This window comes from Corythoichthys intestinalis, chromosome 8 (assembly GCF_030265065.1).
Source record: "Corythoichthys intestinalis isolate RoL2023-P3 chromosome 8, ASM3026506v1, whole genome shotgun sequence".
NCBI lineage: Eukaryota > Metazoa > Chordata > Actinopteri > Syngnathiformes > Syngnathidae > Corythoichthys > Corythoichthys intestinalis.
The window spans coordinates 50,775,001-50,799,709 of NC_080402.1; the positions used below are offsets into that span (position 1 = coordinate 50,775,001).

General features: G+C 38.7%; 1 protein-coding gene across 3 annotated transcripts in view; it reads right to left on the reverse strand.

The window, feature by feature from the left end:
- krt222 (keratin 222) overlaps positions 1 to 9,824 on the reverse strand; it is a 54,447-nt gene extending 44,623 nt beyond the window's left edge. For 2 of the 3 annotated variants that reach the window (XM_057844631.1, XM_057844629.1), the window contains exons 1-4: positions 9,508 to 9,824; positions 9,205 to 9,427; positions 3,518 to 3,600; positions 263 to 416 (exon numbers count right to left, since the gene is read on the reverse strand). In XM_057844631.1, coding sequence (XP_057700614.1) covers positions 263 to 416; positions 3,518 to 3,600; positions 9,205 to 9,402 — 435 coding nt within the window. In that variant the 5' untranslated portion in view covers positions 9,403 to 9,427; positions 9,508 to 9,824. The remainder of the gene's footprint in view (positions 1 to 262; positions 417 to 3,517; positions 3,601 to 9,204; positions 9,428 to 9,507) is intronic. The other variant, XM_057844630.1, reaches the window with a different exon arrangement.
- Positions 9,825 to 24,709: the final 14,885 nt, after the last annotated feature.

Consider the following 24,709-nt stretch of genomic DNA (forward strand, 5'->3'; position numbering starts at 1 on the left):
AAATTTATTTCATAACAGTAGGCAATGTTTTCCGTTGAGGCTTGTAGTAACCTGAAAATTCTATATGAGGAGACATTAGTAAGTAGAGATACCACTGTATATCAGATGCATTTTTACATCCTGTATAGTTTTTGGCTATTCAAGTTGAAAATGTGCCTAAGAAGTGTATTTAAAACACACTTAATGACTTGAATGAATTCTGTATTCTAAATACAACCAGGTGTATACAAAATATATTATTAATGTGCAGAAATGCATTGACCTCATACTCTTGGTTTATATCATGAAGCTCTGTCATGGAGTGGTTAATGTCTGCCAGCAGAATCATGCGGCTTTGCTCATTCTTTATCTTTGACTCCCTCAACACAGCCACCTGTTCCTCAAGACGCATGGTGTTTCGCTGTTCTGTTTCACACCTGAAACATTTATGGAGAAAATATTAATCACATTATAATGCTGTAAAAACACATGGGGAATGAATGAGAATAAATGGTTAGCTAAGGAAATAAAAAATCAACAATAGGTTTTAAATACTGTTATAATGTTACACATACTAAAAACAATATAATCCTTTATGTCAGATGCCATGGTTGCCATTCAAAATGTCGAAACAGTCCATTTCAATAGGACAAGTTTATTTAATTTATTATTTTAAGTAAAGTAGACTAGAATGCCTCTAGCTTCAAAACGTTATACTTGAAACAGAGCCAGGCACAGTACTTGCATTTACAAGAGTTATTGACAATTCATTTAACATGCATAATGAGTTTGCATTACATTACCCTTGCCACTTACTAACAAATTACATGAAATAGTCTAGCTTTAGGAAAGGCACGGCAAGGCAAATGTATTTGTATAGCACAATTCAACACAAGGCAATTCAAAGTGCTTTACATCACATAAAAATCCAAAAACAGATAAAATGATTCATAAATATCACATTAAATCAAAAAGAAAGGAAAAAACAAACACAATTGAAACAGGAAATAAAATTATACATAAAAATCACATGCAAGGCGATAAAAAAAAAAAAGTGAAATCGGAAATGGAAATAAAAGACACAAAAAATTAATAAAACACAAATAACTTGTATAACAATACACACGCACACACACATATATATATAAATATATACTGTATATATATATATGTGTATACCGTAATTTCTGGACTCTTGGGCGCCCCTGATTACAAGCCTCACCCAGTACATTTTTAAAGGAAAAACCATTTTGTACATACATAAGCCTCTCCTGCCTATAAGCCGCGTGTGGCCACTTAGTAACATGAGATATTGACAAAGAAATACAGTTTTCAAAATTTTAATAACACACCTTAACTTTTCGATCCAAACAGCGCTAGCAAACACGGCAGTTATATGGCGGCGGCACGGAAGTTACATAGCATCAAGACGGCGGTAACAGCACTAAGTGGGCTGGTTATTAAAAACATAAAAGTCTTTGTTAGCGATCTTCATTTTCCTCTTCTTCCTGTGCACTCAAACCATGGAAGTCTTCACCCTCAGTGTCGGGTATGAAGACGCTCAGATACACTTCGCCACGCACCTACTCAGTCTCTCCTTCGTTGTCGCCTTCAATGTCTCCAATAATGAGGCAAATTCACTCCTGAGCCCGTGCCATCCTCCTCTTCACGCAGCAGACTGGCCCCTCGAAACCTGTTGGTGATGGCGGACTTCTTTCACAGTACACCGCTTCACGCTGCCAGGCTCCCCCGGCGTATACCAAAAGTTGCCTGTGCAACAGCTGCTCTTCGCATGCGGCAAATCTTGGCAAACGATCTCTTGCCGCTAGTCATCTAAGCTTCCATACAACTCGGATGGCCAATTTAATTTCTTCTAGCATTTTCCATGATGCGGGTCTGCCAATTCTACTCATGCACAAAGACGAGGGTCCGCCACCTCTATTCATGCACAACGCACAAAGTTAAACCACCGGTAATAGTGCAAACTAGCGTCTTCCTCGACACATATATTCTACGTGTCTCACTCCCACATTCCATGCTCGAGCGCCCCTGGTGGCCGTCAGAAAAATGCGCAAATTGGCCGCATCATTGCACACGCTGCAGGACCCAAAATGAGGGAAAAAAGTAGCGGCTTGTTGTCCGGAAATTACGGTATATCCATGTATATCTCTCTCTCTCTCTCTCTCTCTCTCTCTCTCTCTCTCTCTCTCTCTCTCTCTCTCTCTCTCTCTCTCTCTCTCTCTCTCTCTCTCTCTCTCTCTCTCTCTCTCTATATATATATATATATATATATATATATATATATATTTTTTTTTTTTTAATCGTCTCGCCCACACAGGCGGTATGGTCTCTCCTCTGAAGCTCGGGTCCTCTAACAGAGGCCTGGGAGCTTGAGGGTTCTGCGCAGGATCTTCACTGTCCCTAGGATTGCGCTCTTCTGAACGGAGAAGTCAGTCGTTGTTCCTGGTATCTGTTGGAGCCATGCACCCAGCTTGGGGTTACTGCCCCCAGTGTCCCGATCACTGCTGGCACCACTGTTGCCTTCACTCCCCACTTTTTCTCCAACTCTTACCTTAACACTTGATATTTCTCCAGCTTTTCGTGTTCTTTTTTCCTGATGTTGTTATCGCTCGGGATTGCTACCTCTATCACTACTGCTGTCTTTTGATGTTTATCCACCACCGCTATGTCAGGCTGGTTGGCCGTCACCAGTTTGTCTGTCTGGATCTGGAAGTCCCACAGGATCTTGGCTCAGTTGTTCTCGACCACCTTTGAAGGTGTCACCCACCTTGACTCCGGGGTCTCCAGTCCGTACTCGGCACAGATGTTCCTGTACAGTATGCATGCTACCTGGTTATGCTGTTCCATGTATGCCTTGCCTGCCAGCATCTTACACCCTGCTGTGATGTGCTGGACTGTCTCAGGGGCCTCTTTGCCTAGCCTGCACCTGGGGTCCTGTCTGGGGCGATAGACCCCGGCCTCTATGAATCTTGTGTTTAGGGCCTGTTCTTGTGCTGCCATGATCAGTGCCTCCGTGCTGTCCTTCAGTCCGGCCTTTTCCAGCCACTGGTATGTTTTCCCCATGTCAGCTAACTCTTCAATTTGTCGGTGGTACACATCATGCAGGGGCTTGTCCTCCTTACTGAGCTTCTGTTGCCTGAGGCATTCACCGAGCAGGTCATCACTGGGGGCCATTTTAATGATGTACTCTTGGAGGGATGTAGTTTCCTCCAGGATAGTGGCTCTGATGCTCACTAGTCCTTGGCCTCCCTCTTTCCGCTTTGTGTAGAGCCTCAGGACGCTGGACTTAGGGTGAAACCCTCCGTGCATTGTAAGGAGCTTCCTTGTCTTGATGTTACATTTTAAACTATTGTGTAGAAGTGTTTTGTGTACAAGTTGGTGTGTACAGTAAATATCTAGTCCTGTGGATGTGCATTTGTCATTTGTTGCACTTGCTATAATCAAAGACTCATGCTTTTCCCTATTATACCATAAGTATACTGCGAGGCTTGAAGAGGTTTGGAACTTAAGAGCTGACCTGGTCTGGATAGCAGCAGCTCTGGACTTCATGCTTTCAGACTGCAATGCCAACTCAGCGTTCTCCAATAGGAGTTTGGCAACCTGGCAAAATAAATAAATAAATAAATAAATAAATAGATAAAATGCAATAACTCCAAAGCAGTGCTCCATCCATCCATCCATCCATCCATCCATCCATCCATCCATCCATCCATCCATCCATCCATCCATCCATCCATCCATCCATCCATCCATCCATCCATCCATCCATCCATCCATCCATCCATCCATCCATCCAAGTCATGCAAAAACAAGCTCTAGCTGGCTGTCGTAAATGTCAATCAAAGACCGAACACCTGGAGGGTGGGTGACAGACTAAAGGGCTATCTCTCGAATGCACAAAGCAACTTTAGACGACTAAAACCATCTTTCCTTGGGTTTAAAAAAAAACAACAACAACAAAAAAGTGTATAATACAGTGGTGACTCTACACACAAATTTAATTTACATCCAGGACCTGGGTTGTAAGTCGAAACAGTCTGATGTCGAGCGGGATTTTCCCCATAAGAATACATTATAATTCGATTAATTCATTCCACAGTCCAAAAACCTATTCCAAATCCTTCATACATACTGCAGGTACAATGATAGCAATTACACACATGAAAACAAATAAATTATGTATACAAATTTGAATAATAACAATGATAATACAATAATAATAATCTAACAAATCTGGTTGTAATGTGGCGGTTGTGTTTTGCATGCTGTTCCTGAATGCACAGTGACTGATGAGAAAGTGAGAGAGGTGCGGAAGAGTTTTACTTCCACTGTTCATGTTCAATTGTTGTTGGAGCGGCTACGGCGGACAGTTGTCTTGCTGAAGTTCTTAAATAAATGACTAAAATCCTGACCAAGCTGTCGACTTCCTTGCCGATGTTACAGTAATAATAACCGTCACCTTAACTTAGGAAGACTGGCGAACAGAAGTCGGAGGAGGTCCGTCGAGATTATAGATATATTCCATCAATTCCATTGTAATTTCAATGGTAAAGTCACCTTATTCCTTTTTTCACCACATGCACTAGGCTTCTTGGGACATATGTTGTTTTCTCTCACGAGAAAATCTGCTGTGCTGCCTTCTTGCGGGAATGATGAAATGACAATAAAACTGTGACGCTGTAGTACATCGTCGTATTTCTAGCGAGTTGTCATATGTCGAGAAAATGATGAGTCAAATTTTACGTCGGATGTTGAAAGGATCGTATGTTGAGGTATTCGTATGTCGAGGTACCACTGTATGTGAACTTTAAGCTTACTCAATATACACAAATAGTTCAAGTTAATCAAAAAGTCTGAGTTGTAGTTACGCAAAGAGTTAGAAAAAGTAAATAAAATATTAAGTATTTAAGTTAGTATAACCTTCTGTAAAACCTCTGAATTTCAATTTCATGTCAGTATTTTTTGTTGTTGTTTTTAATGTATTCATTCTGATTTGACAGAATTACAGAGAGATCCATATAAGACACTTTTCCCTCCCCCCACAAAAAACAAAGCAACCCCAAAAAAACAAAAAAAGCCAAACGCTTTCCCCGCTGTCACAGGCATTTACATCAAACATAAATATTTTAAAACAATTAGCATACAACAGGATACACATTGAATCTGCCTTCATACAACAAAATTTTCATTCCTCTATCTTTGTTGAAGGATGATCAAAGTATTTCAGGAAAACTATATTTTGAACATCTAGATTTATAGTATAAACATTCATATTTCTTTATTTGTATTCTCCATGTTTGTTCTTTCGTTCTGTCCTCTAAAACATCGTCTGTCCTACTTCAGTTTTCAAAAATACCACAATATAAAAAAAAAAAAAACACTGGATTTTTTTCCTACACATACCTGTACTGGAAAAAAAGTTGTCCATAGCTTTTTGCTATGACATTTCACTTGCACTTGGACCAAATCCAGTTGCCAAGTCCAATAGCTGACTCTTCTTTGAAAACGTATGCAGTAACAGTTATTGCCCACTTTGTGCTCTAATGAAAAGTATAACTTATATGCACATTATTTATCTGTTCATTTATTTTAGTGGCATCCCAGTATTTGTGATTTCCTTTCCTTTTTTAATGAAGCTGCTATTTCTGATCTCATTGGTGGAATGAAAACAACAACTGCATCATTAGGGCCCGAGCACTAGGCGTGCGAAGGCCCTATTGTTTTGCAAAGGATTTTTTTTTTTTTTCAGGGCAAATGAAAACGGCCAATTTGGAGGCCTGAACATGCACAAAAAGTCACCAAAATTTGCACATACGTGCGGAAAATTGTAAATTTTGAAAATTTTGCAACGTTGAAAAAAAATGTAACAAAATGGCTCAGTGGCGCCCCCTTGAAATTTTAAAATTGGCCTATAACATTAGGGTCTGTCAACGTAGAGCAATGAAATTTGGGGAGTCTATACCTTGTCCAAAACTGCTCCAAAAAAGCATTTACACCCATATTCCAAACCCAACAGGAAATCGGTTATTTTGGATCAAATATGAAGTTTTTATCGATTTACAGGGTGCACATTTGAGGCCTTTTCGCCGAGGGGGTTAGTTGGATCATCTTCAAAATTGGTAAGACTATTCAGGAGACATATGAGGTCAGGCAGCAAAGTGCAGAAGAAGAGGAGCAGACAACCTGGCAGGACAAGCCCCTACATGGAATGTACCACCGACAATTTGAACAAATGTCAGACATCAAGAAATCCCACTAGTGGCTGGCGTACACTAGATTGACAGACAGAGCAGGCCCCAAGTACAAGGGTTGTAAAGATCAAGCTCTACCAGAGCAGATAAGACCCAAGGTGCATTCTGAGCAAAAAGCTAGTTTGGTTCTATGGTAGTTGGAGCTGTCGGAGCAGTAACCCAGAACTGGGAGAATGACTCCAGCAGAACCCAGCGCACCGAAGCCTCAGTCCAAAAGAGTGCAGTCCTACAAACAGATAAGATATTGCGCGGAACCCTCAAACTCCCAGGTCTCTGGTAGGGGACCTGAGCTTGAGGATGACTCAGATACCACCCCACGAGGGGTGAGAAGGATGTTTTTTCGTTTGTTTGTTTTTTCTGTATATTTAAAATAAATAAGGCCTGGCAGCCACAGCAATAGGGTGGTACGTCGATCCCATACTTTTCCATATGGTGAAATTCCGGGGGTGGGGACCCCTCTTTCTCTTGGCTGTCCTTTGCGGGGGTGGGGGGTCAAGGCTGGTGCCACGTCGCTCTGCGGCAGCCTCTCCTGCTTTCCTCTCTCTCTTTTTCACCTGGGCATCCTCCTTGTGCCCTGGCATGGATCGCTGGTTAGGTGGCTGAGGGTCGGCGGAGTGTCCCTCCCTCTGGGTCCTGCCCTGGGCCTAGTGGGCAGTGGGGGTCTTGCGGTTTGTTGCGTCGATTTGGGGGGGTTGCGGCAGAGTCTGTGGGTCCAGGTGGGCGGGTGGCGGTTGGGCGGGCATCTTAGGGGCGGTGGCACGTCCCCATCTCTTCCCCAAGGGCCAGTTAATGATGGCGATAGCAATGATGGTCCGGGGGAGCAGTGTGGGTCCTGGGTAGATGACGGTGGCCCCTTTGCCGGGGCTGCAAGAGGGGGGGGGGGGCCCGCTAGCCCTGGGGCGGCCCCCGCACAGCACTTAATCTTTTCTGCAAGACTATCACGCATCTGAGTAGGTTCACGCAATACTGGGCGGAATTAGACACACTCAGGTACAGATGTTGTTGGTGCCAGGATTAGCAATCAACGAGCATAGAATAGGATGTCAACATATCCACATTACATGTGATTCAGATAATACTGGATTCCACACCTCACTTTGCTGATATGTGTACGCTGCACCCAACCTAATCACGTCCCCTTTGACTTGCCTACATTCCTCTTTCTCCTTGGTTATTAGGCCCCACACATGGTGTCCACGGGTAAATATTAATTAGCTAACGATAGCACCACTATGATCACAGGTAGCATAGGCATGTAAAAATATATTTCTTGCCGTTGTTTGTTCTTCCCCTGTTCTGTCTGCTTCCTTCTTTCTGTCCCCCTATAACACCTTCCCATTGCTAATAATTAACACATAATGAACAACCTCAATGGGAGTATATCAAACTCCCATGTGATATATTAAAACTGTTCAGACTACAAGGACAGTCAAATTCCTATTGTCCATGTCTAAGAAGCTGAACAGGACAGGTTAAAAAATTAAAGCAAGTTCATTCATATACAGTAGCCCTAAATCAGCTCAATACCCCAAAGAACTTGACAAGACTACACCCCCCCCCTCAAAAAAAACGGGCAACGTAGTACTCTCCAACATTTGTTTTAGTATGACTACAGAACATATCCAGGACATGACACACCCATGTTGAAGGAAAGCCAAATACAGAATAACAAGGAATATGCAAACCGTTTACCGGATTAGAGAACACAGTGAACTCATTATGTGAGTGTTTTCATTTATTCAGTACTACAAATTCAGAGCCTGTTAAGCCCTTGTGAGATGGCTGGATCACAATTACTTAATGTCTTAACAGATGATTAGTTAATGTGATACAAATAACACCAAAAGCAAAATAATCTGATACATTTACTTGAAAGGCAAGAGAGAAGAGCCGCAGTTACATTTGCTGTGCTTGCAATGCATTTTACATCGAATCCTTCAGTGACATCTCATAATATAACTCATTGGCTGCAATTGACGGTGCTAGACATTCAATCCATTTTGACTTCGTTCATCCAAAAGCATTGGACGTCCATTGTTGTCAATGGCAGCCATTGAGTTAGGCACAACCAGAATGCATACGTTAGGCACATTGGATTATAAAGTGCCCTGTCTTGTATCTTCCTCTTCCCTGTTGTTAACTGGGATAGGCTCCAGAAACCCTACGGCTCTCGTGTGGAAAATCGGTTCCGACAATGAGTAAATTTTACATATTTATTTTAGGAAAATACATTAAAAATTAACTTTTCATTAAATGTATGATATTTACTGTATAACCACGCAAAGACATCAATGAAACTCTACAACTATAATAACTATAGCGTTAAAGGGAATATTTCCATAATCGTTTCCATGTGTAACTTCTTTTTGGACTGCCTTTCTGGCTCAGAGCCAAGTATACTGTACAGTATATAATAAGACTCATCATTTCATAATCATCTACACCGATGCTTGCTTTAGTTTTCATATTATGGATTCAAAATGCATATGTGTGTAATGCAGTAGTAAAATGCACTTGTTGCAAACTAGGTACTACAAATTACAATCATCACTCTAGATGAAAAATAGCATATATTTGCACAACATTCTGATCATTCCAAAGGCTCTATGCCATACAGTAAGTTATATACTGTATTATATATGCTTAGACCTCCTAAGTAGAATGTGTAACACAGGAAAAACTGGATATAATTGAGGCCCTGGTCTTTTTAACTGTTCATGGAACGTGTTGTAATCATTAACTCTACAAATGGCAAGTTCATGTACTGTATTGCAGCTGTTCATTTTACACACTCACGCAGTGTCGCTATCAAATAGAATATTCTTGAGCTGGTGTATGGTAATTTTCTATGCAAAATCTCTTTTTATGATCACAACTCGTTTTAGCTAGCAAACAGCCTCAAGCAGAATCCTACATAGTCATGCACTTTTGATTAATTATTAATAAGTCTTACCTGAGCACGAAGTTCTTTCACAGCTTCCTCCTGCTTGGACCAGTCTTGACAACGCAAGGTGTTTCTCATGCCCCTCTCTGCTATCTGGGCTTCCAATTGTTGGTTGGTCTCCTGCAGTCTATTCACCTGCTCCAGAAAGCCCTTCAACCGAGTGTTCAGTCCCCACATGATCTGACTAGAGTTCTGCACCAAGTCCATGGTGAACTTATGCGACTAGAAATGACTGACAATTACACAGGGGGACAACAATGGTTGGTTTTGCTATTATTTTACATCACAGAAGAAACACAGCATCAAACTTACTCTGTTCCAAGCAGAAGTGATAATTATACACCCTCAGGTACGGCTAACACTCACTCTTGTTTTAGGGCACGTTTTCAGAGGCGTGAACTAAGTAAATGTTTACCCAGTGATACTCACGTGAAGTAATATGGGCTCCCAAGCATAAAAGGACAATAATTTAAGTCAAAAGAAGTTCATGTTGGGCACAAGAATCCAAAGAACCTTTCCTCCCAGCTTAGCACATTCCTCTCCAGAGAACTGGTCGATACTTTCTTCACGCTGCGTGTTAGGTCATCACCAGCTAGGTCCTGAGATGCAGCAGATAGAGTGTGATCAGCCTGTTTTTCGAACCTGTGATGTGTCCTTCTGTAGTCTCGATGGTCAACTGCAGCAGGGAACCTCTGCTCTTACAAACACACAAAAAATAGGCGAGGGGAGAGCAATGGGGGTCAAACAGAGCTTATATCACGAGCAGCACTCTGGGGCCCTTTGTCCACTCTGATCCAGGATTACTTTGCTGCTTTCAAAAAAGCTGCAACACAATGTTCATGGAAACCCAATGTCATGACATCTAACAGTCAATTGAACTTTGGATGTGTGTGTGTTTTTTTTTTTTTAATTGAATGACATACTATTTTGGGGGGGAACAATTTTCGTACTGGAAGTGAAAACATGATTACATTTTTCTGATAAAATAATGCATGTTCTTTGTTTTCATTTATAAGTAGAAGTGCAGCTGTAAATTTGTTGACTAAAGTCACTAAATGGCCATTTAAACTTCAGGAAACAAAATTGTTGGACACCCTCTCTTTCAACATAGCAACTCCTCAGTTTTGCATCCCCTATCATAGCTGTTTACGCTTTAAAAAAAAGACCACACCTACCTACATGGACAGATCAACAATAATTGTACCCATAAAAAAAAAATCAAATCCACTACACATGACAACTCAAATGTTTTTGGTTGTGCGACAAATAAATCTAATATGCAAAACTGATAGATATTCCATAACATGCAAATGATAACATTTAGCATATGTTAACTGATTTTTCCTACACTCCTAAAGCAAAAAAATGTAGTCATCTAAAACTAGACCCACTGCTCCCATGTTTAGACCCACTGCTCCCATGTTTTGTAGGAACAATGTGGTAAATGCTCAAAGAGAGCACAAAGCACAATAGGTCTTTGCCTGGACAACAGGTCAAATCACAAAAGTTGACCTCAATGGTGGAACATACAACCCCTAGCAAAAGGTATGGAATCACCAGTCTCGGACGAGCACTCACTCAGGCATTTTATCATGTAGAACAAACTCAGATAAAAAGCTTGAAAAAAAAAATTAATTAGTTAAAGCGAAAAAAAAAAAGCGAAACTCTTTAGCATTCAGAAACACTAACAGAAATGAAAAAAAAAAAAAAAAGCATTGTGGTGGTCAGTAAATGTTAATTTTATAGAGCAAGTGCAGGGAAATATATATGGAATCATTCCATTCTGAGGGGAAAAAATGAAATCATGAGAAACAAACAAAGAAATAACAATCAAAACACTTCTCTAGTATTTATTTGCACCACCTCTGGCTTTTATGACGGTTTGCAGTCTCTGAGGCATGGACTTGATGAGTATTCTTCATCAATTTGGTGCCAGCTCTCTTTGATTGCAGTTGCCAGATCATCCTTGCAGGTCGGAGCCTTGCTGTGGACCATTTTTTTCCCAATTACCACCACAGGTTATTAATAGGGTTGAGATCTGGGCTATTTTCAGGCCATGACATAGACTGGATAAGTCTTTCTCCAAGGAATGCTTAAGCAGTTTTAGCTCTGTGGCATGATGCATTGTCATCTTGGAAAATGACAAACATATTTTAAAATTGAAGGGATGAGAAAGCTGTCAAAAATTTTCAATGTAAACTTGTGCATTTATTGAAAATGTAACCACAGTCATCTCCCCAGTGCCTTTGCCTGACATGCAGCCCCATATCATCAAGGACTGAGGGGAATTTTGATGTCTTCTTCAGGCAGTCATCTTTGTAAATCTCACTGAAACAGCACCAAACAAATGTTCCAGCATCAGCACCTTGTCAAGAGTCAAGAATCTGCATTGGACAAGGTGATGATGCTGGAACTTTTGTTTGGTGCTGTTCCAGTGAGTTATTTGTTTGTTTGTTTCTCATGATTCCATATTTTTTTCCTCAGAATGGAGTGATTCCATATATATTCCATCTATATTTCTCTGCACTTGCTCTATATAATTATTATTTACTGACCAACACAATGTTTTTTATTCATTTCGTTTATGTTTCTGACTGCTAAAGAGTTGCACGTTTGAACTAATTCATTATTTTTTTCAAGCTTTTTATCTGAGTTTGTTCTACATTATAAAATGTCTGAGTGAGTGTTCGTCCAAGACTGGTGATTCCATACTTTTTGCTAGGGGTTGTAGTAGTAAAATCAGGCATGAAAATGGGTCAGGGGTTAAAAAGGTGAGAAGGGTGTGGAGGAAATATGTTCCAGGGTTCTGCCAAAATGTCCTACACCGGCGAAACGTCTACATGAGGCAAATTTGACAATTTGAATTTTTTACATAAGGCTTTATATTCGAGTTAGCGGCGGTTTAATTAGTTGAAGCAGTTGATTTCATTGACTCGCGCTTGCTTAGCCACTGCGGAGCCCTGAAACTAACAAAAAACTGGCAAACTGCTCAGAATTTGTTCAAATCAACTCCAACGACTAATTAAACCCTAGCTAACTCAAAGATTAAGCCTAATGTCAAAAATTCTGAACTTCCCCTTTAAAATAAAGACCATTAAATATAGCCATTAAAATGTTGTCTATAAAAGTTTTAAAGCAATAAAACAAACAACAAAAATGACCGAAATGAACAAGTATCCTTCAAAGTATTTCACAATGGGTCCAAATTGTTTTTTAAACATATCATGTGACTATAGCACCTTAGAGACGGTCGTTTGCTTTGCTTAGCCAAAACTACAGCTGAGGAGGCAAGATGGATATTTAGAATTTCTTAAACCTAAGCTTTCAAAACCTTCAACAACAACTGAGCTTTAAACGAGGATTGAGCACGAGCAGTATCAAAAAGTACTGGCTGTCTCGTTACCTGTTGTGCTGTAATTCCAAATGGTGCTTGAATTGGATGCTTTTAGCAGTCAAAAGTCTTTATGAGCCAGCGCAAAGTTTGCAAAGCACGGAGATATTTTTGTCATCTTTACTGGACAAAAATGTGAAGTAATGGCTGTGTTTCCAGTGAGCAAATGCAGCTGTTTGTACTATATCTCCTGCCTCTTTCATTGCATCCTGGCGAGGTAGCAAGGCTATGTTGTTTTGGCCGCAAACTCCCAGCGCTCACGGCTCACGCAGCATGGTAATACACGTGACCCGTTTTTTTTCCATCTCCGATTAGAAAATGTGACATGTGATGTGATGTCACCCTAATGAAGACAATATTCTTTATTCTACATACATTATGAGGCAATAACAAAATAGTAACGCACAGGCATCAAGGAAAGTAACTTTAATCAGATTACTGATTTAGAAAAACGAACGCATTAGATTGCTCTTTACTGAAAGAAAGTAATCAGATTACATGTACGCATTACTCAGTAACGCATTACTGATAACACTACTTTTATATTATCGTTAAATACACAAGCTTAAAGCTAACTTAACGGGAGCTATTTTTTCCACCGGAGATTTAGCTAGCTATGGCAGTGTTCAACGCAAGCTGCAACGAACGGCAGTAACTTTGTTATACCGCAAAATATGAAAACAATTGAAACCATTACTCACCAAATTCAATATGCTGGCAAATGCATTCATCTTAAAAAAACATTGGGAGTGAGACCTCTCCTCTTCCAGCGAACGTGAATTTGTGCTTAGGGCATGATCATCTGTCGCAATTAGTGATCTTTGACGCAACCCCCCCGCATTCAAACTTCTTTCTCACTCAGCGGCTGTGATTAACCTCAACAAAGTTGCTCTCCTAGCTAAGACTAGGCTAACGTTCGTCTTTGTGAGTTTTTAGTTACTTTGTATATTGAATTGGAAAGGAAAGTGTGTGTTTTGTTTTTGGCGAACTTTTTCATGAAGCTAACCTGTTGAAGCTACGAACACGTGGATACTTTTGTACAACGTTTTAAATGAATTCATTTGGTATATTTCATTTAACACGATTTGAGAGCTCAATAAATTGAAGAAAAGTACACCTTCTGTATGGAGTGTTTGATTTTGGGTTGGCTGGAATAGCGTCACTGACACGCAGCACCAAACAGGGGAAGGGGTAAGCGCTGCTGCGCCAAGCCACTTCTGGCTGCATTTTTGATACATGAAAAATAGCGAATACTTACTACTATATGACGGAAGATTTTAGTGGTTTTGCAACCGCAACGTTTTCATAACATGGTAAATCGTGAAGGTAACCGGCACATGCCTACACCCGACCCCCCCTACCCCCCCTAAAAATTTTCTCATCGGATCTACACGATTCACGTAGGTCATCCTTTTTGACTTCAAAACGGCGAAATTCGCCGAAAGGTGAGAGATTTTCATGCCTGTAGTAAAATATTGGTTAGTTGGTCATTATTTTCTAATTACTGTAAATTTTGGACAATAGGCCGTTACTTTTTTCACTCATTTTGAATCTTGCGGTTTATAGTCCAGTGCAGCTTATTTGTTGATTTATTTGGGTTAATAGGTAACACATTATTTGACAGCGGTGTCATATGACAGTCATAACACCCTCATGATTATGACATGACACTGTCATGCGCATTAATGAATGCTTATGACTGATGCCATTCGGTGTCATCCGGCAAATTTTGTCACTAACTCCATTTATGTCTCGCTCGGATCTTTTATATATATTCAAAAGTGAGATAACTTGCCAGATGACACTAAATGACATGTGTCAGAAGCATTCATTAATGCCCATGACAGTGTCATGTCATAATTATGACTGTTTTATGACAATCTTATGACGCCGCTGTCAAATTAAGTCTCACCGGATTATTCTTTTGGTGTAACTATCCCATAATGTAGTGAGGACAGCAATGGTTTATAGTCCGGTAATTCCATGCAGATCGGAAATAACCCTTTAAATGCCCCTAAATTCCCTCCAAATCTCAAAATAACTATAAAAAAAACATGTATTATACTTCATTGTACCGTTCTCACCCAGATCTAAGCTCTGCAATGACTATGCCAGATATCCATGTGGTTTGCAAACTTTATTAAGTTGCTCATGACCACAACACTTGCAAAATAAAACAAAAATGAAATTAAATCTTCAATAACAGCACTTCAAATTTGCATTTTTAACTAGCTACTGATACAGCAATAACAATCCACACAAACGATTAGAATGTATCAGTTAGTGTCCGCACATCATCAAAAAATCACTTAAACACAAGAAAGCCCGCCCGTCTCATCAGACCATAGGACATGGTTCCAGTAATCCACACGCTTTGTTGAGATGTCTTCAGCAAACTTTTTGCAGGCTCTCTTGTGTACCATCTTCAGAAGAGGCTTCCTCCTGGGGTGACAGCCATGCACACCAATTGGATGTAGAGTCCAGCGTATCATCTGAGCACTAACAGGCTGACCCCCCACCTCTTCAATCTCTGCAGCATTGCTGACAATACTTCTGTAAGGAGTCACATGACATTTTGGAGGGAAAATGACAAGCAGTACTCAATTTGGACATTTAGGGATGTACGTAGTTTCTAAGGGGTGTACTCACTTTTGTTTCCAGGGGTTTCCCCTCAAAATAGCTCAAAATATAGCCATTAATATATGGCTATATTTTGAGTTATTTTGAGGGGGAAATAAATGAAACCTATTATATAAGCTGCACACAGACAACTTTTCATTGTGTAAAAGTGTCATATTGTCAGTGTTGTCCCATGAAAAGATAAACTTAAATATTTGCAGAAATGTGAGGGGTGTACTCACTTTTGCGATACACTGTATAGGTGAAATTAAAAAAAAAAAAAAAAAATGAAATAAAAAAGTGTGACCTGCACTTGCACTTGCACTTGCACTTGTGTGTTGGAAAATTTGTTCATCAAATGACTTGTCTTATAAGTAAATAAACACTCTTCTGTAGGGCCTGGATGATGATTACTTTTAATGTTTTTACTTAAAACAACTGCAGTCATTTTAGAAATGGTAATTTCAATTTATTGACTCCCATTGAGGGCCAAACACATCCAATCCATTTTGAATGGAGAGTTGGCAGCAATGACCTGTATGCCATTTGTATGTATTATAAATGTTATGAACACACTGTGAAGTATTAATTGTTAGTTTAACTTTTAGTTAGTTTAAACTTTAAACTTTAAAGTTTCATGGCGACTTAAGGATTGCGAGTGCAAAAATTAAAGAAACCATACGCGTCAGTCGATCTCACGTCTTATTATTCCGAGGGATTGCTACACCTGTCATGAACATAAATCAGTGCACATTATGGGTTTCATTAAGTGTCATAACCTTAACCCTAAACCCTAATTGAAAGTTATTTGAAATAATGCCAACTAGGCATCAAAAGTGGCAATTTGCTGAATAACACATTATGACATCTGTCATAAGCATTTATTTATATTGGTGACGGGTGTCATGTCATAATTACGGCAGTCTTACAACACTGCCCTAAGAAGCATCTAAATAAAGTGCAACCCTTCACAGATATTGGTTTCATCCAAATGATTGTACTGGCACAATTTTAGTTACAGAAGTGCAGTTAGCAGTTTGTGTTGCAGAAAGAAAACAATCAGGCAGCCCAACCGGAGCACAGACAGCAATGCCCCGCCATTGGATCAATGCCATTGCAAGAAAGTTCCACCGCTGACAGTGTCAGTGCTCGTAGTGCCCAGAAGTTATATGAGCTTTAGGAGAGAGTTTATCATGCTGCCAGCTGATATTCCCATTGTCCTTTTCAGTTAACGCATTGCCACAGATACCTTTAGACATTCTATTTGCCCTCTTAGGCAGTTGTAGCATTCGCTTGAAGGAATTTCTTATTACTAGTATTTATTGAGGCTGATCTGATCAACTCAGACGCAGGTGTAGGCCTAGTATAAACTTGTCGACAGAAGCGAGTATACAATACATATAATTGTCCAACATTGCACTCGCAATGGAACATCATTCGTTCATACGATAATGAAATTTAGTGTTGCAACGATTAATTGATTAATTCGAGTAATTCGATTAGAAAAAAAGCTTTTGCTGCTTCGAGTATTCGTTTAATTAGAGTGGTGGTTGTAATGGTTTGTTTTGAAAGTGTTTGCATTTAGTTTTATTGATTTGGGTGTATACACTGCCCTCTAGTGGCAAAAGTGAATATGACATAACTCACTTAAAATGGCTGAATCCAGCTGCTCCCTGTTAAGACCAACTTAACCCTTTAATGCCTGCAATATAAAGCAATTGTAAGAGAATCACAAAATTTGAAAAATAAGGTCTTAATGAAACCTTTTTTTTCAAATGTGTAAAAATAGAAAAAAATATGTGTAATAAGTGCTCTAATATCTATAACCCTTGCTAAATCCTTTTTTTTTCTCAGGGAACCTGCAGATGCATGAGTTGACTTGCATTCATTATTTTCTGAATTAGTCTGAAAATAATGAAATTCTAAGTGTATCAAATGTGATACATTTGGCAAGAAAGGGATAAGGTAAGTTTTTGCTTGTGCTAATATGTTTTTTATGCATTCGTAATTAAGTTTATAGGTATATTTAGCTGTTTTATTGTGGGAATATGTGTTTGAGCGATTTGTTAAGCGCATTGTAAAAAAAAAAAAAAAAAAAAAGCATTTTATAGCATTTAAGCTAGCGGACTTTTGCTATGCAAGCAATTGTTCTCTTGTACTTAGACTTATTTATTTATTTATTTATTTTTAATTAATTAATTTATTTTCCCTACAGGCATGACAAATCCAAACAAACATACAACATTTATATGTGTTTACAATTAATTCAACCCGAAAAGAAAAGGGCTGACGGGAGAAGCCGAAGCTTATTGAAACTCGTCCCCAGTATACCATATAGGACGCAGAAATGCGTCCTTCGCCTTCGAGTGTCTGTGAGTTTTTTTTTTTATCCTCAGATCCTCATATCTTTTCTAATACGGTTTGAGGCTAAGCACAGGTATTTTAAATAATTTTGAATATATATATATTTTTTTTAATGAAAGTGCAATTCTTCATAGTTTGAAGAAACATTTAGGTATTTTATTTTGTATTCGCATTTAATGCTCTTTTGAAAGTGCAATTTTAGCAAGCTTTTCGTTTACGTCTCATAAAGTTTATTCGCATGAAATATTCCTAATCCGATTACTCGATTATTCAAATTAACTAGTTGAAAGATTAACCAGTTACTAAAATAATCGATAGCCCTAATGAAATTTATTAAGAATAAAGGCAACTCAATCAAAAGGTCCTTTCATTTCACATAACATCCAACAATTTTTTTTTTTATTGACTGCTTATCAGGTATCGTTAATCAAACTAATCTATTTTAGAATGTATATACTCGCCACAGTCCTTATCTGTTTATACTGACTAGAATTGTGGACAATTGATACTCAACAACAGCACAAAATGAAATTTGCGGGGTAACAATGACCGCTTTGAAAGATGAAAGAAACACTATCAATTTATCTTGTAGGTGTGAGCGCCATAAATATGTCTTTTGTTCGTTCAAGGTTTTTCATTGCTTTAGTATATTTACATTTGAGTGTCGGCAAATTTGCTCATCAAATGACTTGTCTTATAAGTAAATAAGCACTCCTCTGGATAATGATTACTTTTAATGTTTTACTTAAAACAACTGCAGTCATTTTACAAATAGTAATTTCAACTAATTGACTCCCATTGACGGCCATAGACATCCAATCCGTTTTGAATGGAGGGCTGGCAGCAATCGCCTGATTGCTGCTTGTCCCCCAGTCAAACTGGATTGGACGCCTGTCACCTTCAATTACACTGAAATATGATCACTCAATACCAGTCATCCCAGTTTATACTGTATGCATTTCATGGCTATCACTGTAAATAGCAGTGAATGAGCTTAAAATATTTCAAATGAAGGTATGTAAATAAAATGCAGTTAAATATAATCTGCAACTTTCCAATAACTGGTAAATTTATCAATAAATGTACAGTTTTGACTGAAGGATATGGAATCCTGACCAGCCTGTCAAGGGAACTTCCACACCCTAAACAGATGATATGCTCCTGTTGGCATGAACATGGCAGTGACGAAGTTGGTGTGGTCCCCCCCCCTCCTCCGTTTGGAAACTCCAGGTGTGCCGTTGATGGCAGTTTTTCTTTGAAAGTCTGTGGAACATGAATTCTGTAAACAAGGAATGTCACAAAGCCTGTTTTCAGGTGCCATGCGTCAACATTTTACAGTCATGTAGAATGTAGATGAAAGTTTGCTTAGGGAAATCACATATAAAACAGTTAGGTGAGTGTTGCAATTCTGGACCAGAAGGGGAGGCTGCTGAGATGGAACACACTGTTTGCATGTAAATGGAAGCCAGGCTCCGAAATAAATGAACGGTTGCTTTATATATTTACTTTATTCGAACATTTTCTTTGTAGACGTGGGTGACATTGATCAACCTTTCGTAAATCCATCTATCTATCTATCTATCTATCTATCTATCTATCTATCTATCTATCTATCTATCTATCTATCTATCTATCTATCTATCTATCTATCTATCTATCTATCTATCTATCTATCTATCTATCTATCTATCTATCTATCTATCTATCTATCTATCTATCTATCTATCTATCTATCTATCTATCTCTCTCTCTCTCTCTCTCTCTCTCTCTCTCTCTCTCTATATATATATATATATGTATTAGGGCTGTCAAAATTATCGCATTAACGGGCATTAATTAATTTTTTAAATTAATCACGTTAAAATATTTGACGCAATTAACGCATGCAATGAATGACCCGCTCGCATATTGCCTCAAACAGATTACAATGAGGCCGTTTATGGACATTAAGAGTGAAGAGAATGCCACCGGCCGCTTGGGGGCAGCGCCGTTCCATACTCATGTTATTTCTTCTAAACGTGGGAGAATTAGTAGTTGTGAGACGTTTATGCTGTATTCACAATGCAATGCAAATTGCTATTTGTGCTCCACACATATTTCGGTAAGTTTTCTTTCTTTTAGTGGCAATTATGTGTCTCTTGTTGTATTTTGGGTAAGATATGTACGGATACAGTGGGGAGAACAAGTATTTGATATTGGCAGTGTATCAAATACTTGTTCTCCCCACTGTATATGTTATACAGCAAAGGCGAGTGGACACAGGCGTTCTTTGGACCGCGCCGTTTATTGGCATAAGCTTCGGCAACTCCTTCACAACAAACATAAGTATCGTTTAGTGAAAGCACAACAAAAATAATATTCCTATCTCTCAAAAAAAAATAATGTTCACAAAAATAAAAGCACTTCAGTCTATAGTAATGAGGCCCTATTCTGACACACAGTTAAACAACAATGCAAAATGAACTGGCATTCCATATCAAAATAGCTACGCAAAATACACGTAAAACTTTTCACTCTATTTTTATTATTGTTATTTTTATTCTTCTTATTATTATATTAACTCTACTTTTGATTGAAAATTTTACAAATGTTATTGAAACGAAAACATGAAGAGGGGTTTTAATATAAAATTACTATAACTTGTAACTATAACATTTATCATTTAAGAACTACAAGTCTTTCTATCCGTGGATCACTTTAACAGAAAGAATGTTAATAATGCCATTTGTGGATTTATTGTTACAATAAACAAATACAGTACTGATGTACAGTATGTTGTATGTATATATCCGTCGTGTGTCTTATCTTTCTATTCCAACAATAATTTACATAAAAATATGGCATATTTTAGAGATGGTTTGAATTGCGATTAATTATGATTAATTACGATTAATTAATTTTTAAGCTGTAATTAACTCGATTAAAATTTTTAATCGTTTGACAGCCCTAATATATATATATATATATATATATATATATATATATATATATATATATATATATATATATATATATATATGTGTGTGTGTATATGTATGTATATTTATATACTCACCGGCCACTTTATTAGGTACACCATGCTAGTAACGGGTTGGACCCCCTTTTGCCTTCAGAACTGCCTCAATTCTTCGTGGCATAGATTCAACAAGGTGCTGGAAGCATTCCTCAGAGAGTTTGGTCCATATTGACATGATGGCATCACACAGTTGGTGCAGATTTGTCGGCTGTACATCCATGGTGCGAATCTCCCGTTCCACCACATCCCAAAGATGCTCTATTGGATTGAGATCTGGTGACTGTGGAGGCCATTTGAGTATGCCACGTTCAAAGTCACTCAAATCACCTTTCTTCCCCATACTGATGCTCGGTTTGAACTGCAGGAGATTGTCTTAAACCATGTCTACATGCCTAAAAGCACTGAGTTGCCACCATGTGATTGGCTGATTAGAAATTAAGTGTTAACGAGCAGTTGGACAGGTGTACCTAATAAAGTGGCCGGTGAGTGTATATAGTGTACATACAGAAATCTGATTCAGTTCAAAATTGATTGATTGCTCAATTTTATTTAAAACTGCAGAATCGAAAAAACAAGTTATAAAATTGACTGCATTTTAAACGGAAGCTTAACAAGCCCAAAAACTCCAAAACTTACCTTAATAGTGGAATGCAAGTAACTATCAGGTGCATAACGCCACCTACTGTATAAGAGTGTGGTGGGTTTTATTGGTCAATACGTATGTTGTTCCCCTGCCTAATCTTGCTTGGACTTGTGTTGTACGGGGCTTATCGATTGCACCGGAGGCATCAAAACGAAACTATCAATTCACAATGAGAAAAAACGAAAACCAAAGAAACGTGTAACGCAAGTGACAATTTGAAAAGTAGCGGAGTAAAAAGTACAGAAACCTACAATAAAATGTAGCGAAGTAAAAGTAAAAAGTACCAGTTCATATTTGTACTCAAGTAAAGTATACAGTAGATACACAAAAATGTACTTAAGGACAGTACTAAGTACTTTTACTTCGTTACATTCCTCCACAGGTGGAGTGCATGTCTGCATCAGAGGACTGGCTTTTCACAACATACTTTGAATGCCAGGTTAGGTGTTCGTAACACGTCTTACTGTGAGGAGACCTCGGGATCAACTGAGGACACGCTAGGGAGGTTATTATGGGAACGGAAGTGCTAGACGTAGTGGCCGTGGAGACCTTAGATAAAAGAAAGAAGATCTATGGAATGAGATGAGACAAATGAATATACCATCCCATAGTTAGCAATGATTCATCACAGCAAGCGAGATCTCGGTGGGTGTTGCCTTCTTGTCAATATGGGTTATTTGTGATGAATATATAAATGCCTAGGGTGCTAATAAATAAAATAATACGTAATACAAATTTTTGCTGAAGATGCAAGTGCTGAAACATGACATTTGTCTTTTGTGCGAAACTCATCTGAACCATTTGTCTATTAATGAGTTAAAAACTGGCAAAAAAAATTCTGACAGAACCAGGAAGTTAATTAAAAACCTTTCCCCATTTTTGTTGCTTCAAACAAACCACACCTTAGACTGGTGCACCGCTCATACTAGTGGAAGAGATGGGAGATTTGTCCTTGTCGGCATCCAGACTTCATTCCTTACATTTTTCATCAATTGGTGATAAAGACAAAGAAACACCTTAGGAATTACACAACTGAATACCGTGGGGAGTGGTTCAATTCTTCGACAGATATGCATAAACCTTGCAGGGTGGTTCCAACCGACTGGATGGGGCGCTTGTAACGCAAGGACCATTACATTAATTAGACAATAATATGTAATTAACTTCAGTAAGCGTTAAATCTCTAGTCATTCAAATCAGTCTTGAGAGACTAAGAAAAGCCAGTGCATTGAACTGTATATTTCATAGTTTAATATTTGATAAACTGAATGATGCTTCAAGGAGTAAAATGAGCCAGACAAAAATATTTCTTTATTGATCCTTACAAACTATGAAATGGCTGTACAAAAACTGTTGTACTCGTCACTTTTTTTTTTTTTTAATGTCCAACTGCCTCAGGGTTACATGAGCTCAAAAAACAATTAAACTAGGAGTGTCACAGTCTCATTGCAATTGAGTGTTATGTAGAACAGGGCTAGGCAAACAAGTTTTCAACCAAACAAGTCAGGACTAAGTTAGTTAAACAAGTATCAGCATTCCCAGGTACACTGATGATTTTCATAGTTACCATACAACAGTGACACTTAATTATATCGTGGAAATCAACAATTTGAAGAATCTGTACCGGGAAAGCATGTGTTATGTACATCCGGTATGGAAATGAAAACCTGTGCTACATGTTCAATAAGGGGTGGGAACCTCTTGGTACCTCACGATACGATTTGCAATACAAAACTCACGATAACGATGATCTCACGATATGGCGATACAACGATTATCGATACATTGGTCAGGAAATTGTTCTACGTGTTTGCATGTTCTCCCCGTGCCTGTGTGGGTTTTCTCCGGGGACTCCTCCCACATCCCAAAAACATGCGTAGTAGGCTGATTGAACAATTTATTGTTCGTAGGTATGAATGTGTGAGTGAATAACTATCTGTCTCATTGTGCCCTGCGATTGGCTGGACACCAGTTCAGGGTGTACCCCGCCTACTGCCCATAGTTAGCTGGGATAAGCTCCACTCCAGCACCTCCGCGGAGTGCTGTTAATCTTACTTTTAAAAAGTAATTAATAACAGTTACAAATTACTTCTCCCAAAATGTAATAGAGTTAATAACTCAGTTACCTGAATGTAAAAGTAATTAGTTACTTGGCAAAGTAACTGGTGTTACTTTTCATGTTTTTTTCCTTTTTTTTCATTCCCTCCAAAAAACAAAACAAAACAAAACAAAACAAAAAAAAACATAGGTCACACTATTTGAAGTTCAAAGGGTTTTTGGCACAATTGGCCCTGGCCCAATTCTTTACCCTGAATTTAACGAGACACAGGGGTAATGCGGATATTGCAATAACTAGATAATGACCTTTGCTATGTTTGGAAGTCATTTAATGTTATGAATCAACCGTTAAAATTGTTAAAATTGCTCCCGTTATTGCATTAGTTCCTTTCTGTCTAGTTTCGACATGTGAAAGTTTTAAAACTGTTTCACCATTTAAAGATAGATTCAAGTCAAGATTTTGCCGATTTAGCAGTATTTTAGATAAAAAGTTACTTAGGTTCGCTAGGAAGATTCAGTACAACAGAGCCTTCTTGAGAAGTCTACTGCTTAAAGATGGAAGCTGTTTACCAACACCGGTGAATCTATCATTTTTAATCTAGTTCTCTATAAATGTGATATCTATTGTAGCATCATGTGGGCGTAGTTTGTAAGCTATTGGCTACAGTCAGTTATTATTGAACCACTTAGCATCGCATTTGCAACGGCATCGCAACTCCCTTTCCTCCTCCTCACTCCCGCTCTGCTTTATCCGTGAGTCCGTGTCTCTCACTTTTCTTGTGTCATTCAACCAATGTCGTAACGCATAGTAACGCACGCCTTTACATTCTCAGTAACGGTAACAGCGTTAGTAAAGCCGTTATATTCTAACACCGTAATTAACAACACTGCCCACGCGACCCTCGTCAGGAAAAGCAGCATAAAAAAATGAATGAATGAACATTGACACCTTTTAAAATCGATATATCGATTCTTTGGCAGGAGCATGTCAATAACGTTTTGGGATACAAAGTATCACGATACATCACAATTTTGATATTTTGTCACACTCCTAATGTTCACATCAATTTTCAAGACAAATAGTGCATTTATAAGAAAATCTTTATAAACTGCGAAGTGAATTACAAGAAGTACAGACACCAGAAACTAAATAGCTCAACGCATTGACATATTTTAAAATCTGCCGGTTCCAATTGAGCTTCCCAGCCGGCTGCACATAGTGTGTGATAATTATATTTTATGATGAGAATGAAAAGCAGTTAATAGGCATACAAAGAGAATGTAAGTAACTGACCACAGAAGGGTGTGAAAGTAACTAATTCCACCAGTTTATCCAGCTACGAAACAATTACGGGCGTCGTCCATCAGATAATGGACCTCCTGTTATCCACAGACAGTTAAGACACACCGGCACAGCCCAAAC